The following is a 19,156-nucleotide window of genomic DNA, read 5'->3' as shown; positions in this document are numbered from 1 at the left end:
GCTGACCCAGTGAGTGCTCACCGGACTGAGAAGGTCAAATATTTTCAGAGCACCACCCCTTCTCTCCTCCCTTCTCTTCTCAAAGTCTAATGTACAGAATGCTGAGAAATCAGCAAAGTTGGGAAACAGGAGGGAAAATCCCAGTTTCTCCTTTCACTACCCAAGCCCTGGGCCTAAACTCTGTACTTGGGCTTCTTAGATAAAAAGCACAAAATCAAGATGGCAACCTTTAGTAGTTGCATAACATTAGACCAAAAAATTTCCTTTATGCTCTCTATTCACAATTTATGGCTTTTGGCAGGTTGGCACGCTGGACACATGAATCTACTTCAACTTATCAGGTCTGGTTTCTCCTGGATTCACATTGAGTAGTGCGGCTCTAAGACAGAATCCTGTGTATGGTCAGGCCTGGCAGGCCTCATAGGAGAAGCTGCCCTCCCCACATCATACTTGGTGCACAGCCAGTGCTTTGTAGTTTTCTGGAGGGAGTTGCAGCCAATGAACTCAAGCCTCATTGGGCTGCCATGCTCATATCTGCATCCCCAGCCCACTACCTCCATTCAGACCAAGTCTCTTTATGCGGGGCTTTGGCTGAGATAGTAGCTTTCCCTTGTAGCTCAGTTGGTAAAGAATCTGCCTCCAATGCAGGAGATCCGGGTTTGATCCCTGGATTGGGAAGGAAACCCAGGGATATCCTGGGTTCTGCATATCCCCTGGAGAAGGAAATGGCAGCCCACTCCAGTATTTTTGCCTGGAGAATCCCATGGACAGAGGAACCTGGCCAACTATAGTCTATAGGGTCACACAGAGTTGGACACGACTTAACATCTAAACCACTAAACCACCTTGGCTGAGATGTTTTCCAAGGCCCTCTACCAAGATCCGGGACCCTTGGTTGAGCCCATTTTTCTCACTTTGACTCAGTACTTTTCACACCCAGCTCTTTGCTTTTTTCCTGTAGCCACACAGGTCCATTAAAAAGCCGGAGCTTTTTGTTCAGGGCTCCTTGACAGTGAGATTGAATCTCCCATCTGTGCTTCCATTGATCCCTGCCTGGGGCCATTCCATGGAGGAAGTGAGCCAATGCCTTTCTCTTTCACCTCTCACTTGCACTGTTGCAGGAAATGAATAAAGAGGTTTGATTGTTACTTTCATCTTGGCTTATAATCCTAGTTGAACACCTCAACACCTGGCAGCTTGGCACACATCTGCCTGTTTTCCCTGTCCCCTGACCTTTAAATAGATACAAGAATGTTCCATCCTAACTTTGTGTTATTAAGGACTCTGGGCTCTTGAAATAAGAGCTTTGTCTTATACATGCTATATATTCTATTTTTTTCTTTTCACTCTAGCAAGATTCAAATATTCTGAGAAAAGGAGAATGGATACTCCATATGCACATAAAACTACACTGGAGAGGATATTAAAACCTCTTTAAAAAATATTTTTGCTTGGCCTACAGCATAATGTAATTTTTTTGGCCAGATGAAGCATGATTATGAACTAGCTACATGTAGACTAGATTTGAGACATAAACAATGACCCACTGCATAGCTTTAAATTATACAGATGAGGCTCTTGGCCCACAGTGGTTTAATTATTTTCTTGGAAGACATTGCACTTCTTCACTCAGGAAGTCTAATGAATTTTGTAATTACCTTTTCCTCTGAAGTCTACAAGTAATAATTTCCCATCTGGATTGGTAAAGAAGAGCCCACAGCAGGAAATATTGTTGTGTGGAAAAACTCAGCACTTTTTTGCTGACCATTTCCATTTTTGCACATATTCAACAGCCAGTTGAAGTATTTGTATCTGCAGGCTTGGGGGAAGAGGAGAGCAAATTTCTTTGACCCCTCCAAGGTCTGTATCTCCATTACTTTGGTAGTTCCTGCCTTAGTTTTGTCCATCATCAGCTTTTGTCTGGACTGTTAGGAACTATCGCTCAGGTTCCATCTAATTCCATTGTGAATTCCATCTAATTCACAGTGACATGAGTTCCCATGATCAATTAACAAACTCCATTGACTAGCCAATGCCTTTAGGATCAAGTCAAAACTCTTAAGCAAATAAGGTCTGAAACAAATGGGGCCCAAGGATCTTATCTTTCATCATCATCTTCCAGCATTATCATATTGTTCATTCAGTGCACAACATACTTGCTCTCTTTTGAACAAAATCTTGTCCACTTCTGTGGCTTTGTGCCAGCTCTTCTCCCAGTCAAAGTGCCTGTTGTTTTTTCTCTTCTAGGAAAAAATCATAATCATCTTTTCATACTAGTTCTAATTTTGGTTGTTGTGTTCAATATGTTAAAAGCAGAATAGCAAAATGGGAAAGAGTAGGGAGGCTTCCCTGGTGGCTCAGACAGTGAAGAATCTGCCTGCAATGCAGGGAGACTCAGCTTCAATCCCTGAGTTGGGAAGATCCCCTAGATAAGGGCATGGCAACCCACTCCAATATTCTTGCTTGGAGAATTCCAAGCAAGAGGACAGACAGAGGAGCCTGTTGGGCTACAGTCCATGGGGTCGCAAAGAGTTGGACATGACTGAGTGATTAACAGGAGACTGGAGACCTAGATCGGAAAAGGCAATGGCACCCCACTCCAGTACTCTTGCCTGGAGAATCCCATGGATGGGGGATCCTGGTGGGCTGCAGTCCATGGGGTCGCACGGAGTCGGACTCAACTGAGCGACTTCACTTTCACTTTTCACTTCCATGCATTGGAGAAGGAAATGGCAACCCACTCCAGTATTCTTACCTGGAGAGTCCCAGGGACAGGGGAGCCTGGTGGGCTGCCGTCTATGGGGTCGCACAGAGTCAGACACATCTGAAGTGACTTAGCAGCAGTAGCAGGAGACCTAGGTTCCACCATTGATCACTGTAACCTCAAGTGACTTGTTTGAGTTCCCTCAGCTTCTGTTTCCTCATACATAAGGTGACGACTTTTTCCTTCCAGCTTTACTGAAGTACGATTGGCAAATAAAAATGGTATATATTTAGGTTGTACAATGTGATGATACATACACTTGTGAAATGATTACTACAGTCCAGTTAGGTAACACATCCATCACCTTGCATATGAGAAGACAAGATCTACTCTCATAACAAGTTGCAAGTATACAGTACAGTATTACTTAACTATAATCACCGTGAGAGTCTCCAGAGTTATTCATCTTATAATTGAAAGTTTATACCCTTGAGCAATTTTGCCCCCATTTTCCTTAGCTCCTGACAACCACCATTCTACTTTCTGGTTCTGTGAGCTGGGATTCTCTGTCCATGGGATTCTCCAGATGAGAATACTGGAGCAGATTGCCATTTCCTTCTTCAGAGGATCTTCCTGACCCAGGGATTGAACCTGGGTATCCTGCATTGCAGGCAAATTCTTTACCGACTGAGCTATGAGGGAAACCCTTAAACCATATGAGGCTGTTGGGACGATTAAATGCAGTCATCTTTTTAAAGGGCTTAGCATTGTGCCCGGCATGTTGTAAGTACTTAATATGTAAATATGGACTATTATTTTATTTTTGCTGACATTTTCTCCAACTCAATTGTGTTCTAACTTTTATGTTTTAACTTAGCCACCTTTTATATGTAGAATTATATTAATTTGGGTGAAACAAATGACCAAAGTAACAGTCGTTACCAACTGTAGTTCCTTTTTTCCTTGGCATTTATTCCAGTTGTATCTCATGGAGTATGGTTGAACAAACGATATTGAACTGCCATGTGCCATGTGATAATGATATTTTTAACTGTAATTCCATCAGGAACTTTTGAGCCAGGATCAAGCTTTTGTATTTTGGAGGTTCTTAGAGTCCAGTCAGGTATTTTTAATGCTTTGCATTAATAATAAGCAATATTAACATAACCAAATAATTCAAAGAGTCTACCTTAGTAAAACTCTTTCTACTTATGTTCATTATGTCTGTATGGAAAAAAATATTTTTACTGAATTTGTACACACAACTGTGATTTTTATATACCACTTTGAACTTGTTTTTAATTTCAAATTTGACTTATTTCAATTTTAACTATACATCAAAATTAAATTTATTTTCATTCTATATCAAAATGCTACAAATACCACTGTGATTTCTAAATTTTTTTTTGGAATGGCTTGTGCTGGGTCTTTGTTGCTGCATGAGGGCTTTCTCTAGTTGCAGAGAGCAAGGGCTACTCTTTAGGTGCAATGCACTGGCTTCTCATTGTGGTCGCTTCTCTCCTTGGGATCTTAGTTCCTGGACCAGGAATCGAATCCATGTTCCCTGCCTTGGCAGGCAGATTCTTAACCACTGGACTGCCAGGGAAGTCAGTCCTTCATTGTGATATCTAATCTAGCTTTTAATATCTGACAAACTCTTATATGTAGATAGAATTTTCTGGTAAGAAGGATAATAAAATTTGCATCACAAATTAATTATGAATTATTTGTATCATCTTTGAGCATAGACATGTGTACAACTATGTTTTATCATCTAAAAATACAACCTTAAACATCTTCAGCTTAGAATGATTTCCCCATTATTCCACTGCTCACCAGCAGCTTTACAGTTGATTTGTCTTCTGTAAGTCTGTAATAGTAACATCTATTACATCACTTTCCAATTTGTATGACAATATTGGTTCACAGGCCATTTGATACTCACCCACAACAGACAGGTAAATAAAAATGATTAGATGAATGAATACTGAGAAGGCAAATTGTTTCTCTGAGCGGTTTGTCCATGAAGCAATAGATACTCCAGATTTGTGTCAGTTAAGTTCAGTTCAGTTGCTCAGTCGTGTCTGACTCTTTGCAACCCCATGGACTAAAGCATGCCAAGCTTCCCTGTCCGTCACTTACTCCCAGAGCATGCTCAAACTCATATCCATCGAGTTGGTGATGCCATCCAACCGTCTCATCCTCTGTTGTTCCCTTCTCCTCCTGCCTTCAATCTTTCCAAGCATCAGGGTCCTTTCCAATGAGTCAGTTCTTCACATCAGGTAGCCAAAGTATTGGAGCTTCAGCTTCAGCATGAGTCCTTCTGATGAATATTAGGGATTTGATTTCCTTTAGTATTGACTGGTTTGATCTCTTTGCAGTCCAAGGGACTCTCAAGAATCTTCTCCAACACCACAGTTCAAAAGCATCAATTCTTCAGTGCTCAGCCTTCTTTATGATCCAACTCTCACATCCATACATGACTACTGGAAAAAACATAGCTTTGACTATATGAACCTTTGTCAGCAAGGTAATGTCTCTGCTTTTTAATATGCTGTCTAGGTTTATCATAGCTTTTCTTCCAAGGAGCAAGCGTCTTTTAATTTTATGGCTACAGTCACTGTCCACAGTGATTTTGGAGCCCAAGAAAATAAAATCTGTCACCTTCCCCATGTTTTCCCTACCTATTTGCCATCAAGTGATGGGACTGGATGCCATGATCTTTGTTTTTTAATGTTGAGTTTTAAGCCAGCTTTTTCCCTCTCCTCTTTCACCTTCATCAAGGTGAAAGATAGCTCCTCTTTGCTTTCTGCTATTAGGATGGTGTCATCTGCATATCTGAGGTTACCGATATTTCTCCCAGCAATCTTGATTCCAGCTGCCAGGAGTCCAGCCTGCCAGGCTCCTCTGTCCATGGGATTTCCCAGGCAAGAATATTGAAATGGGTTGCCATTTCCTTCTCCAGGAGCACTTAGTCTTATAAAGCAATATCCTGGGAATAATTTTTTATTTCCTGCCTCTCCTTCATCAGACTCATCTATTAGTCACTAATTACCTTTTGATTTTATCTTCTAAATACTTGTCATCCTTTTTCTTCCCTCGGCTACCACTGCCTTTGTATGCCTGTAGACATCATTTGTTTGCCGTAGTTTCCTAAACCAACTCCCTGTTCTTAGTCTTATAAATGCCTCCAACTCATGTTCTTTGGATAATCTTCAAATTGATAAAATGGAATCACAATTACACTTCTCCCACTGCCTACAAGATAAAGGCTGAGCTCCCAGGTCTGGCTTACTATGCTTACCGTATGTTTTATTACCTAAGGATCTGTGTTCTGTTATTTTCTCTTAATAAAAGTACAAGAAAGCATAACAAACAAAACAGAAAGCTTGATGTTTCACAGTTCTGTTTATTGGATGTGATAACCCCTATTTTGGAATGCCTCCTCAACCAGGCCCCACCAGGCCTTCCTCCTTTGAAAACAAAACTCTGCCCTGTGTGTGTGCATACTTTTGTTGGGACACGTATACATACCATCTCAAGCATAAAATCCAAGTTCAAAAACTGGAGTTAAACAAAGCCATATATTTTTATGTCACTTAGAGTTAAAAGTTTTGAATTCCCAGTCTATAACATAGAAAATTCCAGTAAATTCATGGCCGTTCTGCCCCCCACCCCCTCCATACCCCCCACCCCTTACCACTGTTCTGTGCTTAAATTCTGGGGGAACCTTCACACTACCTAAATTCTGGAGAAGATACAGGCACTAACACTTCATCCCCATACAAAAGGGCTTCTTCAGATTTTGGGGTTCTCTTCTTGGGATCTGTGTCTTGCTTGCAAATATCCTCAACATTTTGCTTTTATGGAGACACATTGGAGCTTGCAAATCTTTCTAAGACTTCCTATAGCTCCCCCATTCCAGAACTGTCCCTCTGAGGCATCTTGCTATTTAGCCCAGATTACCCGGAATTTGGACACTAAGTCTTTACTCAGGGACCCAGGGTATTCCCTTTCTTGTTAATGTTTTGTGCTGGAAGCCTTGTCTTGTGAAAATTTTGTCTCAAAGGTATGTAATAGGTTTAGACTCTTAATGGGCTTAGTTACATAAATCTAATAGCTGTCAAATTCCTCCTGCTTAGTCCTGTCCGATCCCCACACTTGAGGTGGGGTGAAAAATAGAATGGTCAGTGGCCCCTAAGGGCTTCCCCGGTAGCTCAGATGGTAAAGAATCCACTTTCAATGCAGGAGATCCTGGTTTGATCCCTGGGTGGGAAAAATCCCCTGAAGAAGGGATAGGCTCCCCACTACAATATTCTTGGGCTTCCCTGGTGGCTCAGACGGTAAAGAATCTGACTGCAATGTGGGAGACCTGGGTTCGATCCCCGGGTTGGGAAGATCCGGAAGAGGGCGTGGCAACCCACTCCAGTATTCTTGCCTGGAGAATCCCCATTGACAGAGGATCCTGGCAAGCTACAGTCCACGGGGTCGCAAAGAAACCAACACGACTGAGCGACTAACAACAGTACAGTGGCTCCTAAACTGAGCAGTTCACTGAATACGCCAGCAACAGTTTTTAAAATTAAAAATGTTACCACCCCCAATTCTGCACAATCAGAATTTGTCTTTTTAAAACGATCACAGATCAAGGTGGAATTTTCGAATCCCTCAGAGATGGGCGTTGGGCAGGCCTCTGCTCAGTCCCTTTTTTCTCAAAGTCTTCAAACTTTTAACCTGATAGCATCTCTTGCTTCTACCTCTCCTTTCTTTGAATCTGCTCTCTCTTTCCAGCATGGAGAAGGAAATGTCAACCCACTCCAGTACTCTTGCCTGGAAAATCCCACGGACGGAAGAGCCTGGTAGGCTGGAGTCCATGGGGTCGCTAAGAGTCGAACACGACTGAGCGACTTCACCTTCACTTTTCACTTTCATGCATTGGACAAGGAAATGGAACCCCACTCCAGTACTCTTGCCTGGAGAATCCCAGGGACGGGGGAGCCTGGTGGGCTGCCGTCTATGGGGTCGCAGAGAGTCGGACACGACTGAAGCGATCCAGCAAGAGCAGCAGCTCTTTCCAGCAAGGCTCTCCCATCCCCTCCTCCCCTCCCCACTCCGCCTCCTAGCCCCGCCCACTCGGTCTGAGTCCCGCCCTCTCCCGTCGCCGCTCCACCCCCTCTTCTGTTCGCCTCGCCCTCTTTTGGTTCCTCCTCAACGTTCTTCCGCTCGCTCTGCAGCCTCTTTCGTCTCTGAGTTGTGACGTTTTCTCTGCGCCGGAAGAAGGGCCTGAGAACGCTTTCGGAGTTATGGCGGCGGTGGATATCCGAGGTAACCTGTGTTATCATCCTTTGTTTTCTGATTGTCTGGGGCCTGGTTTAGGGATTTATAGCTCTTGAGGGCAAAATTCTGGTTCCTTTATGATGTCTGCCAAGCTCTTGTGATTGTTTTTTTCTGAACGACTCGAAGCTCTAATCTGGCGGAAAACCGCCTACATTTTCGCAGTTCTTCAGGAGTCTTAGAAACGTTAAAACGAAGGGGGTTGGAAGAAGCCCTGGGCTTTGAGCCCTGATAGCTGCGGTGTTGTTCTACATACATATCTCTCCATCAGTATTGGCTGGGGCTCTCTATCCGGGTGAAGGAACGGCCTTTGGATAGAGAAGCGGGTGGGGTAATGAGCCGCCGACAGGGTTTGGTTCATCCTTGGAACTTGGCCTGGGGGCCGCCTTAATCCTGACGTTTGATATTCCTTTTTCTTTATTGACCAAATTGGAGTCTGGCACATGCATTGCAAATATATTGTCACTTATATATTGTCAAAATGTCTAGTGATCTTCAGCATTTCTGAATAATGCTTACTATATGTTTTTCTTTCATTATAAGTGAGAATATCAAGTACCTAATTTCATTACTCGCTTGTTGTCAGAGAGCTTTGTTAGGGCCATGTTAACACGCTCTCGCTTGCAATTGAATAAAAAATAAAAAGTCTATCAGACTTTAGTCTTCATAACTTTAGACTTCCCTGTGGCTCAGCTGGTAAAGAATCCACCTGCCAAGCGGGAGAACTGGTTCAATCCCTGGGTTGGGAAGATCCCCTGGAGAAGGGAAAGGCTACCCACCCACTCCATTATTCTGGCCGGGAGAATTCCATGGACTGTATAGTCCATGGGGTCGCAAAGAGTCGGACACGACTGAGCGACTTTCACTTTTTATTTAGATTTGTTAAGGCCATTTCAGAGACTCTTAAGGTGGGAATGTGTCTGGTGTGTCAGAACAGCAAGGATGCCAGTATGGCTGAAGCCGGGTGAGTGAGGAGGCCTGAAGTAGAGGAGGTCAGAGAGAATTGGTGATGTGGTCATATAGGAATTGTAGGCTGTTGTAAGGTCTTTGGCTTTTCCTCTGAGTAAAAACGGAGAACCACTGGAGGGTTCAGACCAAAGAGGATGAACATAATGTAACTTACTTTTTCTTATGATCACCTTGGTTGCTGAGAACAGTGTAGGAGAGCAATTGTGAAATTAGGGAGGCTAGTTAGAAGGCCATTTTTGTAATGAATGGGGATTTGGGGATAGCTCAGACTAGGGTGGTAACAGTGGAGATGGTAAGTAGTAGTTGGAGTCTGCTTGTTTTGGTAGTGTATTCTCTTTACTGGGCTGTGATCTTAGGTAGTTTCTATGTGGGAGAGCTAAGGTATTCTATTTTACAGCCACACACCACCCAGTTAACTATTTTGTAAACGAACATCTTTGGATACTGGAGTATGTGTAAATTTATGACCAGTAGAGTAACTTACCTTTAGCCCTTAATCATGAATTAATAAACTTTTTCTAACTTTTACCAGTCAGATCCTGTGCTAGTTTTGATTAGTAACCCACAGCCCCAGTTTCTTAAAAAGTCATCATTTAATAGGAACACATTTGTATTTGTGGGTTATTAATAATTAATAATTGAAGTATATAGAAACTGCTATGAGAACATAGAGAAAGAAACCATTATTTCTCCCTTGCAAACTGGAGAAAGACTTTGCAGAAATTAGTAACATTTGAAATGAGTTTAATCTAACTTGACCCTTTGAATTTTCTGGTAAACCTATACCCTTTTGAGAAAGAGGTTTCTATTTTTTCCAAAAAAGTGTATAAACTAGAAAAAAAAGAAAAAAGAGGCCCAAACTAGGCTAGCCTTGGTTAAGCCAGAAATAAGGTCAGTTATATTAATCTTAAATGAAATTGACTATCAGCACTACCACCATCATCATCAAATTAACACTGGATTTTTATAATGTACTAAACCTTTTACATACATAATAATCCTTGTTTTATAGATGAGAAAAGTAAGGCATGGGGAGGTTAACTCGCCTGAAGTCCTATAGTTGTCACTGCTTTTTCCTTGTGCCATTCAGCTGTGTGACGGTGAATTGTGGGCAGTAAAGTAGGAATAGTGGAGCTAGATTGTGAAATGCCATGTTAAAGAATTTGGACCTTGTTCTTTTAGACTGTAGGTGCACTGCTGTTCTTTAAATAAGAAGTGACGTAATTAAATTTTGCATAGAATATCATGACGTATTATGCAGCTCTCACTCAAAAATGTACAAGTTGGGCTTCCCCGGTGGTCGAGTGGTTAATGATTTGCCTGCCAGTCCAGGGGATACAGGTTTGATCTCTGGTCTGGGAAAATTCCACATGCCATGGGGCAACTAACTAAGCCCATGGGCCACAGCTAGTGGGCTAGTGTGCTTTGCAACAAAGAAGCCACTGTAGTGAGAAGCCTATGCACCGCAGCAAACATAGCCCCTGCTCTAAAGCCCGCTCACAGCAACAGAGACCCAGCAGAGCCAAAAATAATCAAATCAATCGTTTTTTGTTTTTTTTTTTTTAAACGTATAAGTGGCATTTTTAAGGCTGAATAGGATTGAGAGAAGATCTGGAGACAGGAAGCCCCTTAAGGAGGCTGCTGTCCAAGTGACACTTGGAAGATTAGATGTGATACTGGCAAAAGGAGTGGAGAAGAGGAAATGAATTTGATTAGACTACCTCTTCTACAGGACAGCACTTGTTGTTCCACTAGTGGTCTCAAAATCTGTGGTATCAGCCCTGACTTCTCTCAGAAATTCTCCTGACTCAGTATTTTGATTTTGAGGCCGCCAAGTGTAGAGGTGTGTGGGTTCTGGAGCTGAGCTGCCTGGTTTCAAATCTCAAGTCTACCATTTAGTGGTTCTGTGACCTTGACGAGTTAACCTTGCTGTATTTCAGGTTTTTCTTTTGTAAACTAATATTAATAATAGTACCAATCTTGAGTTATTGGGTAAAGTAGTTAGTGTCTGTACTGTTAGTGTTCAAAAGTGGAAAATACTGTTCTCTGTATTTATTTCCAGGTCATACTCACCTTACTTTTTATCTTTGACTAGTTTACTAAATGAGGAAAATATGACATAAAATTGCTGATCAAGAAACAGCCAGGTGAAGAAAATTGTAGAGAGAATTAACTGAACAGTCACTTGGATCAGATGACATTTGTAATTTTTCCTAATTCTGAGAGTCTGATTCCATATGTAAACTCAGTGTATTCAAGCTGAATTCATTACACCTTCATAAATCATTTACTGGTTCCTAAGCTCGATGACCGGAGAAGGCAATAGCACCCCACTCCACTACTCTTGCCTGGAAAATCCCGTGGACGGAGGAGCCTGGTGGGCTGCAGTCCATGGGGTTGCTAAGAGTCGGACATGACTGAGAGACTTCACTTTCACTTTTCACTTTCGTGCATTGAAGAAGGAAATGGCAACCCACTCCAGTGTGCTTGCCTGGAGAATCCCAGGGAAGCCTGGTGGGCTGCCCTCTATGGGGTCGCACAGAGTCGAACACGACTGAAGCGGCTTCGAAGCAGCAGCAGCAGCAAGCTCACTGACTTTATAATTGGTCATTCAGAAAATTGTCTATTTTCCCTCCTAGAAATGTTTCTTTTGTTTTTATCTTGCTGTATATTGCCATTGCCTTCCACTAGGTCCTCATCGCCTCATGCCCATATCTATTAACACTCCATAATTGTGGATAGGAAGAATCTATAATTATACATTTATTTGCTTCTGCAGATTGTTTTTCTGCCTATGCTGAAATGATCTGTGATACTATAATGGTTTGTGATAACTTATAACACCATATAGACATAGTTACTATGTAAAGGAGAAACCAACCTCAAATTGTTCTTCTGCAAATGCTTTTATATAATTGTACCTAAGTAAATAAAAAAGAAAAGTGTGAGAAAGTTTAAGGAAAACAACTTTAGTAACTGTAGTGTTTAAAGCTGAAAATAATGATTATCTTTAGTTGTTTTTCATTGGAAAACCTTTCTTTTTCTGAAAATGTTTTTTCCTGGCCTGTTAAATATTTGTTTATGGCATGGTCCATTTATGATGGGCTGTCTCAGTGATTTCTACTGATTATTTGGTCATTAACATGCTTCATCTATTCTTCCTTTACTTTATAATGTACACAGCATGTTTTACCTTTGTGTAATTGCTTTTTCAATTTGATTCATTTTCCTCTAAATTGCTTGTCACCTTGAATTAGGTCTGATTTCTTTATAGATGCCAGAAATACAGTTTAGAAGAGATTGAAGTTTTCAGTTCTACCTCCTTCAACCAGTATTATATAGGCAGTTTGACATCCATGACTTAACACCTAGTGGGACTTGGTACTGTCGGTGTTAGGAAACATTGTAGCTGTTAACCAGTAAAAGCTCAATTAAAGCTGTCTAGCCCTACTTTCCATGTCTGTCTTTTTCTTTTTCCATTTTGAAAAATTGAAGGTTTAATTCTTTAAAATATGACATTGTATGGCTGTAATTAAGGGCATTCAACTTTTCATTTGCCCCCGTTACATCATTATTATCTCATCTATAATAATAGCTTCCTAACTTATTTCTGTCTCTTTAACTGGAAGATCTCAGACTAGTGACAGTGGATGTGTTTTCTTTGACATGAGTATTGTTTGAAAATTTTTGAATTAGTTGCCAGCATTATAAAAACTCAGGATTTCCAATAAAGACTTCTCTAGATTTCAAGTCTTAAAATTTCTTCACCTAAACCTTTAATCATGTATTTTTATATTTCCCTACCTTTGTATTTACATTCTCTCTGCTTGGAATTGGCTTTGCTTCTCTTTTCTCCATGGTGAGCCTCTATCTATTCTTTAACATATCGTGTTAAAACTCACCCGCTGAGAATACGGTAGGAACCTGAAACGTCTTGAAGTTGTCTGAAGAGTCTTCAATCACTATGTCAAGCGACACAGATATTTCTCTTTCTTCATATGATGAAGATCAGGGATCTAAACTTATCCAAAAAGCTAGAGAGGCACCATTTGTCCCCATTGGAATGGCAGGTTTTGCAGCAATTGTTGCATATGGATTATATAGATTGAAGAGCAGGGGACATACTAAAATGTCTGTTCACCTGATCCACATGCGTGTGGCAGCCCAAGGCTTTGTTGTGGGAGCAATGACTCTTGGTATGGGCTATTCCCTGTATCAAGAATTCTGGGGGAAACCTAAACCTTAGAAGAGGAGATGCTGTCTTGGTCGTCTTGGTGGTGCTTGCTTTAGTTAGACATCTCATATTGAGGTTATATGTTTATGCTGAAAATAAATTGTTTGGGTCAGACAAGAACATGGTAATTTGAAAATTGGCTTCCTTTCTTGCAGGCTTGATTTGCCTGGTGACCAAGTTACTGGTGACTAGTTCACTGGCTAGGTCATTCAGGGGAGTCAGACCAGCACAAAAGAAACATGTCACTTTTAAATACACTTGATAGTGGTACCTGTCCACCTTCTTAAACTCTTCTGTTGAAATTAGTTCTAAAGAAGACAACACGCCAATCCTGAAAATGCTCCCAGTTGCTGCAGAATATCGTATGCTTTTGATGTAATGTAGGAATCCTATTTACCCCAGTTAATGTAACTTTCTGACGGCCTTGTGGACTGAGTACTGTTTTAAGGGCTGGTTGGCTCTTGAGGAACCCTTTCAGAACAGTGCATGGAATACAACATTATAAACCTCCCTGCAAGTCTGTGTGTGTTTTTAAACCAAAACTAAAAAAAGCTGGTAACAGAGCCACTTTGAAGTAGTATTTATTTTAGAATCATAAACATGAGAGTAACTTAACTTGTGGATCCTTTTAGCTCTTTGGTAATTGCAGAATTATATTTTGCTGCTGTTATATTAGAATAATTTTAAATTATTTTGTAACATGTATTTTAAGTGCTAATGCAAAGGTAAATGAAAAACACTTTTTAAATGTGTGCAGTATGTTTATTTTCTCCAAAAGTATCATCAACTAAATAAAATCCCTACAATGGAAGTCATTGATGAGCAAGCTAGTTTGGTCAGACATTATACAAACTTTGGTATATCACAGAATGCTTTGTTGTACTTGTGAATTCTCGTCTAACCTGAATTTACATTCCATGGTGATAACATGGTAAATGTAGTGTTATTAAAGTAAATGAACACACACACACACAAAAAAACTCACCTGCTAAAACCCACCTTCTCCTCACCCCAGGAAAAGTCATTTCTCTTCCTCAGGTGAGGTATTCTGCTCGCTACACTGTGCTCCCATAATATATTTATTCACATCTTTATTATAGTTCTTAATGTTGTGTTATCATTGTTTTCTTGCATACTTATCACTTCTGTTAGACTGTGAGGGTATATAGTTTAGGATCCATGACATTCTTATATTCATAGTGCCTCCTATGTTATATGCATAATAAATGTTTGTTGGATTGGATTTTTTTCTCTTTTCTCATCCTTTATCATTTTGTTTCTATTTTTTAAAGATAATCTGCTGGGAATCTCTTGGGTTGACAGTTCCTGGATCCCTATTTTGAACAGTGGAAGTGTCCTGGATTATTTTTCAGAAAGAAGTAATCCTTTTTATGACAGGACATGTAATAACGAAGTGGTCAAAATGCAGAGGCTAACTTTAGAGCACTTAAAGTAAGTTATTAGTAAGAAGGTAGCATCTTTGCCAGCTACAGATTTTGTAATGAATATTTCTTCCCAGCTGTGGATCATGAAGTACAGAGTAGAAGTTTTGGAAGAACCGGAGTTTTGTTTGTACAAGTTGGACATGCAAAAGAATTATTAGTAGTCACTTGTAACCTAGGAAGTCTTTTCTTTATAACTTCCTATATTATAGACCATTTAAAATGCAGTATGAAGTTTAGATGTAGATGTCATTGATTTTAACAATGCAGCTCTGTTGTCCTTAACCAGGTAACTGTATTTATTATCTCCTCTACATCTAATTTAATGTCTTAATCCATAGTGCCGTTTATAGAACATTTTTTTTTTGTATGACAAGTAAAATTTTAGCCATACAAATACAAAGCAAGATTCTTCAGACTTCAGATGCTAAATAATTAAGAATTTATTACTGATACAAAAGTTTCTGAAACAACTGGGTAATAGAGTTTTTCCTCTGTCAGCTAAACATGGGGAGCGTGGATTCCAGGTAATTAAATTTCTTGTATTTTAAATAGCTTTCATTGTGAGGTAAATATGTACATTTACTGAAGCATCTTGATGTTGCTTTTAAATATAGTATGTCAGAAGAAAATTTGTTGGAGGTGAGGATAAGGTTTGATGTTTTCTGGTTGGGTAGAATATATAGTAGAGATATATAATTAGGACAGATATAGTGTTCATGTATATTTTAATATTTTATATATATTTGTAGATCTCTTTGGTCAAGATGCATCGTGGGTATTTTAGTTGCCTTTTTTGAAATGTAAGTTCAGTGTACTTTCATGACTGAAAATACTCTTAACACAAGTTCATCATGAATTTTTATAGAGAAATTTTATTGTTGTTTAAAAACCAAATCTTACTTTATCTGTGCTCCACCTACCTGGGAAAAACAGCCAGTTTTATTGAACAGCCAGTTTTTAATATCACACATAGGCAGTTTTATCCTATTTACAATGTTGCTCTGCTTTTATATAATTGAATGTTCTGCAGAATTGTTTGTAGGGCATTCATAGATCTCTGAATTTTTGTCTCCTGTTTTCAGTCAGATGGTTGGAGTGGAATACATCCTTTTACACGCTCAAGAGCCCATTCTTTTTATCATTCGGAAGCAACAGCGGCAGTCCCCTACTCAAGGTAAAATGTGTAAACTTCAGGTATTATTTTCTTCTTAAAATACCATGATATATTGATTCCTGAGCTGTATGTTCTTATGTTTTTGGATTGGGTTCTGTTTTAGGGATCTATAGGAATCCATGTGTAGGCTTCCCATGCTTTCCCTTCTGTGAGGGGCCACACCAAGTCCACCCTCCCTCCAGTAGTGAAATGCACCCCCACATGCATAAGATGTCTGCTCAGGGAAGACCCTTAGAGACTCTTAAGTCCAGAATTTTTATTGAGGGCTGATCATGTAGACATCCTCTACATCCTCTACATGCCTGTCAAAATTCTAGTCTCTCAGAAGGAAATCATGTTTAATTCCTGGTAGATGCAGTTGCACCAGATTCATAAAAGATCAGTTGAAAACCGTCATCGACACATTGAACCAAAAGTCTTCTTTGGGTTGCTGCTGCTGCTGCTAAGTCGCTTCAGTCGTGTCCGACTCTGTGCGACCCCATAGACGGCAGCACACCAGGCTCCCCTGTCCCTGGGATTCTCCAGGCAAGAACACTGGAGTGGGTTGCCATTTCCTTCTCCAATGCATGAAAGTGAAAGTGAAGTCGCTCAGTCATGTCCGACTCTTATCGACCCCATGGACTGCGGCCCACCAGGCTCCGTCCATGGGATTTTCCAGGCAAGAGTGCTGGAGTGGGGTGCCATTGCCTTCTCTGATCTTTGGGTTATGTTACCAAATAAAAACTTGCTTTAGAAATCGTATGGAGAGTATAGAATTCAGACTTGATTTTGAATCAAAGAGCTAACACTCATTCCAGAGATGATCAGCTACATCTCCTAAATCACATATTCTCTTCAAGACCTTTGGGAACAACCTTCACCCTGGTGTTGATTCCAGAGAATGACTTTGCTAATGAAGTTGTGGTTCCAGAGTCAAGAATCCAAACTAACTTTCAAAATCAAAGATCAGAGTCCCTCCCCAGGGACACAGTTTCCATGATAGAAGGATTCCAGGTACAGAAGTGACCCACGATGACACCAGCCTCACTAGCAGCTGTTTTATTCCTTAGAACCTTGGACTGGAGCACAGAACCAAGTTGAGTGCATCTGATACCTTCATCCTCGTGCTCTAAGGTCTTATTCCCCAAAGTGGGGTTGACTGACAGCAGCGTTGGATCACTTAGGAATTTGTTAGCAATGCATTGTCGTTACTACTCAGAGTCTAATTTTAACAAGACACTCAGATGATTCAGATGATCAGTAAGTTTAAGAAGCACTGCTCCTAGAGCAAAAGTTAGCACACTTCTGTGATGGTCCACATCACAAAGACTAAGTATTTAGGCTTTGTGGGCCTCATGGTCTCTGAGACTACTCCACTAGTGCTGTAGCAGCCTTAGATAATGATGCAAATGAAGGGGTGTGGTGATTTTTCTAAATAACTTTATTTACAAAAACAGGAATTGGCAAATCCCACCTTAAGCTTTAAAATGGGAAAACGTCAAACTTTAGTTCTTAAGGAAGTGTATTTAGCAGTTTGTGTGCATAGCTGTATTAATAAACGTTTGTTTCTCCCACTGCCTTAGTTATCCCACTGGCTGATTACTATATTATTGCTGGAGTGATCTATCAGGCACCAGACTTGGGGTCAGTTATAAACTCTAGAGTGGTAAGTGTCTTTACATTCTTTAAACATTACAGAAAACTTCTAGCTGAACTACCTTCTTCCAAGAATTAAACAGGAACTCCTCTCCCTTGGAATAAAGTGTTGACCATTAGAATGTCTTAAGCATTGCTTCCTGTGGGCCAGCTCCATGTTCAAAGTATATACCACAGCCCCAGATACATAGTGATTCAGGTTCTGAAAAACAGAAGAATTACTGTCTTTGCACATGTAATACTGTGTAGTTACTTTGTAAATTATGGATGACTGATGAAAAGTTCAAAATTGGTTTTCCCTTTATCAGCTTACTGCAGTGCATGGCATTCAGTCAGCTTTTGATGAAGCTATGTCATACTGTCGATATCACCCTTCCAAAGGGTATTGGTGGCACTTCAAAGATCACGAAGAGCAAGGTAGGTGGGACACCTGGACCCTCCTAAAACACTTTTTGTTACTCGGAGGATGAAGCTGTTTTTCTTTCGAAAAATGGCTATCAGTGATTTCTTGGTGTGTTTTACCTCTAATAGGAAAATTTCATAGGATGATAACATTGTCAGAGCTAGGTTTCTTGCAACTAGATGTGGTAGTCATAGCATTCCCATAGCAACAGCAGGTATAAATTTTAATCTCTTTGGTAAGTGACGTCACTGATAAGTTGATTCAAGGTTTTAAAATATTTAGAAAACATACGGGAAATCATGATGAGGAAAGAGTAATGATGATATTTCCTTCTTTCTTAACTCTTGAGTCATCTTGAAGCCCGGAACCTAAATCTGAGTCTTTGAACTAGGGGAGATGCTCTTAAAGCCATATCTCCATTACCAGTCTGTTTCTGATTTTTCCATATGACCACTTGTTGTGATGCTAGGTGTCTAGTTTCCATAGCTGCTAATCCACTACTTGTTCTGTACCATATTTTGCCAATAAAAATACTTCTAGAAACATATCTACAGCAGTATACCTATATTCTGCATTTCTCTTTAGAGAAATAGCAACTTAGGATGAATTACTATGGAAAAGGTAGCCTTGAAATAAAATTCAGACCCGTGGAATAAAGGGTCTTTGAGATGTGGTTGTATTTATTCTTGATAGTAGGTGCTGGCGACAACATTTGACTTAGGAAAGTTTGCATGAGTTGAATAAACTTCTCCCACGAGCTCTTTCCCCTAATGAAGTATTTGAAGTAAAACTTAACTGGAATGCTTCCTTTAGAGACAACCCACAGCATATTCCCCTCCCAGGGAAACGCCCACATGTGATTAATTTCAGAATTTCTCTTGTAAGTTCTTTTTTCTCTTCATGATCTTTTGTTGTCTGGTTTGTCCTGATTTTTAGTGGATTATAGTCTTCATAATTGAGTATGGTAACTTAAGTTTATGAAAATTACATTTTCCATTTGTGCCTATTAGGTTTTGTGGGAAAAACAAATTTAATACACTTAAAGTAAACATAAGATAGTTTCAGACATAATCAGAATGTGTTAGATAATTATGGAAAATGTAGCCTTAAAGTTTTTCATAATTATTTATTTCATAATTATTATGAAAACATAAGAACAGTGTCTATCCATGCTAAAACTGAAATATCTTTAAAAGATATGTCAGCTTTTTAAATGTTAGAATTTTAACCTCATTTCAGAGAGGGAGTTTGAATGCTT

The 19,156-nt window shown here is 40.1% G+C and overlaps 1 protein-coding gene across 2 annotated transcripts in view; it reads left to right on the top strand.

The window, feature by feature from the left end:
• Nucleotides 1–7,989: 7,989 nt before the first annotated feature.
• MED6 (mediator complex subunit 6) overlaps nt 7,990–19,156 on the top strand; it is a 48,035-nt gene continuing 36,868 nt past the window's right edge. The window contains 5 exon segments of one of the 2 annotated variants that reach the window (NM_001034237.2): nt 7,990–8,029; nt 14,534–14,693; nt 15,769–15,860; nt 17,423–17,505; nt 17,804–17,912. In NM_001034237.2, the coding sequence (NP_001029409.1) occupies nt 8,008–8,029; nt 14,534–14,693; nt 15,769–15,860; nt 17,423–17,505; nt 17,804–17,912 (466 nt within the window). In that variant the 5' untranslated portion in view covers nt 7,990–8,007. 2 annotated transcript variants of the gene reach the window in all.

The sequence above is a fragment of the Bos taurus genome, chromosome 10 (assembly GCF_002263795.3).
Source record: "Bos taurus isolate L1 Dominette 01449 registration number 42190680 breed Hereford chromosome 10, ARS-UCD2.0, whole genome shotgun sequence".
In the NCBI taxonomy this organism is placed as follows: Eukaryota; Metazoa; Chordata; class Mammalia; order Artiodactyla; family Bovidae; genus Bos; species Bos taurus.
Note: the sequence above shows the minus strand (reverse complement) of the source record. Positions and strands in the feature narration are given on the sequence as shown.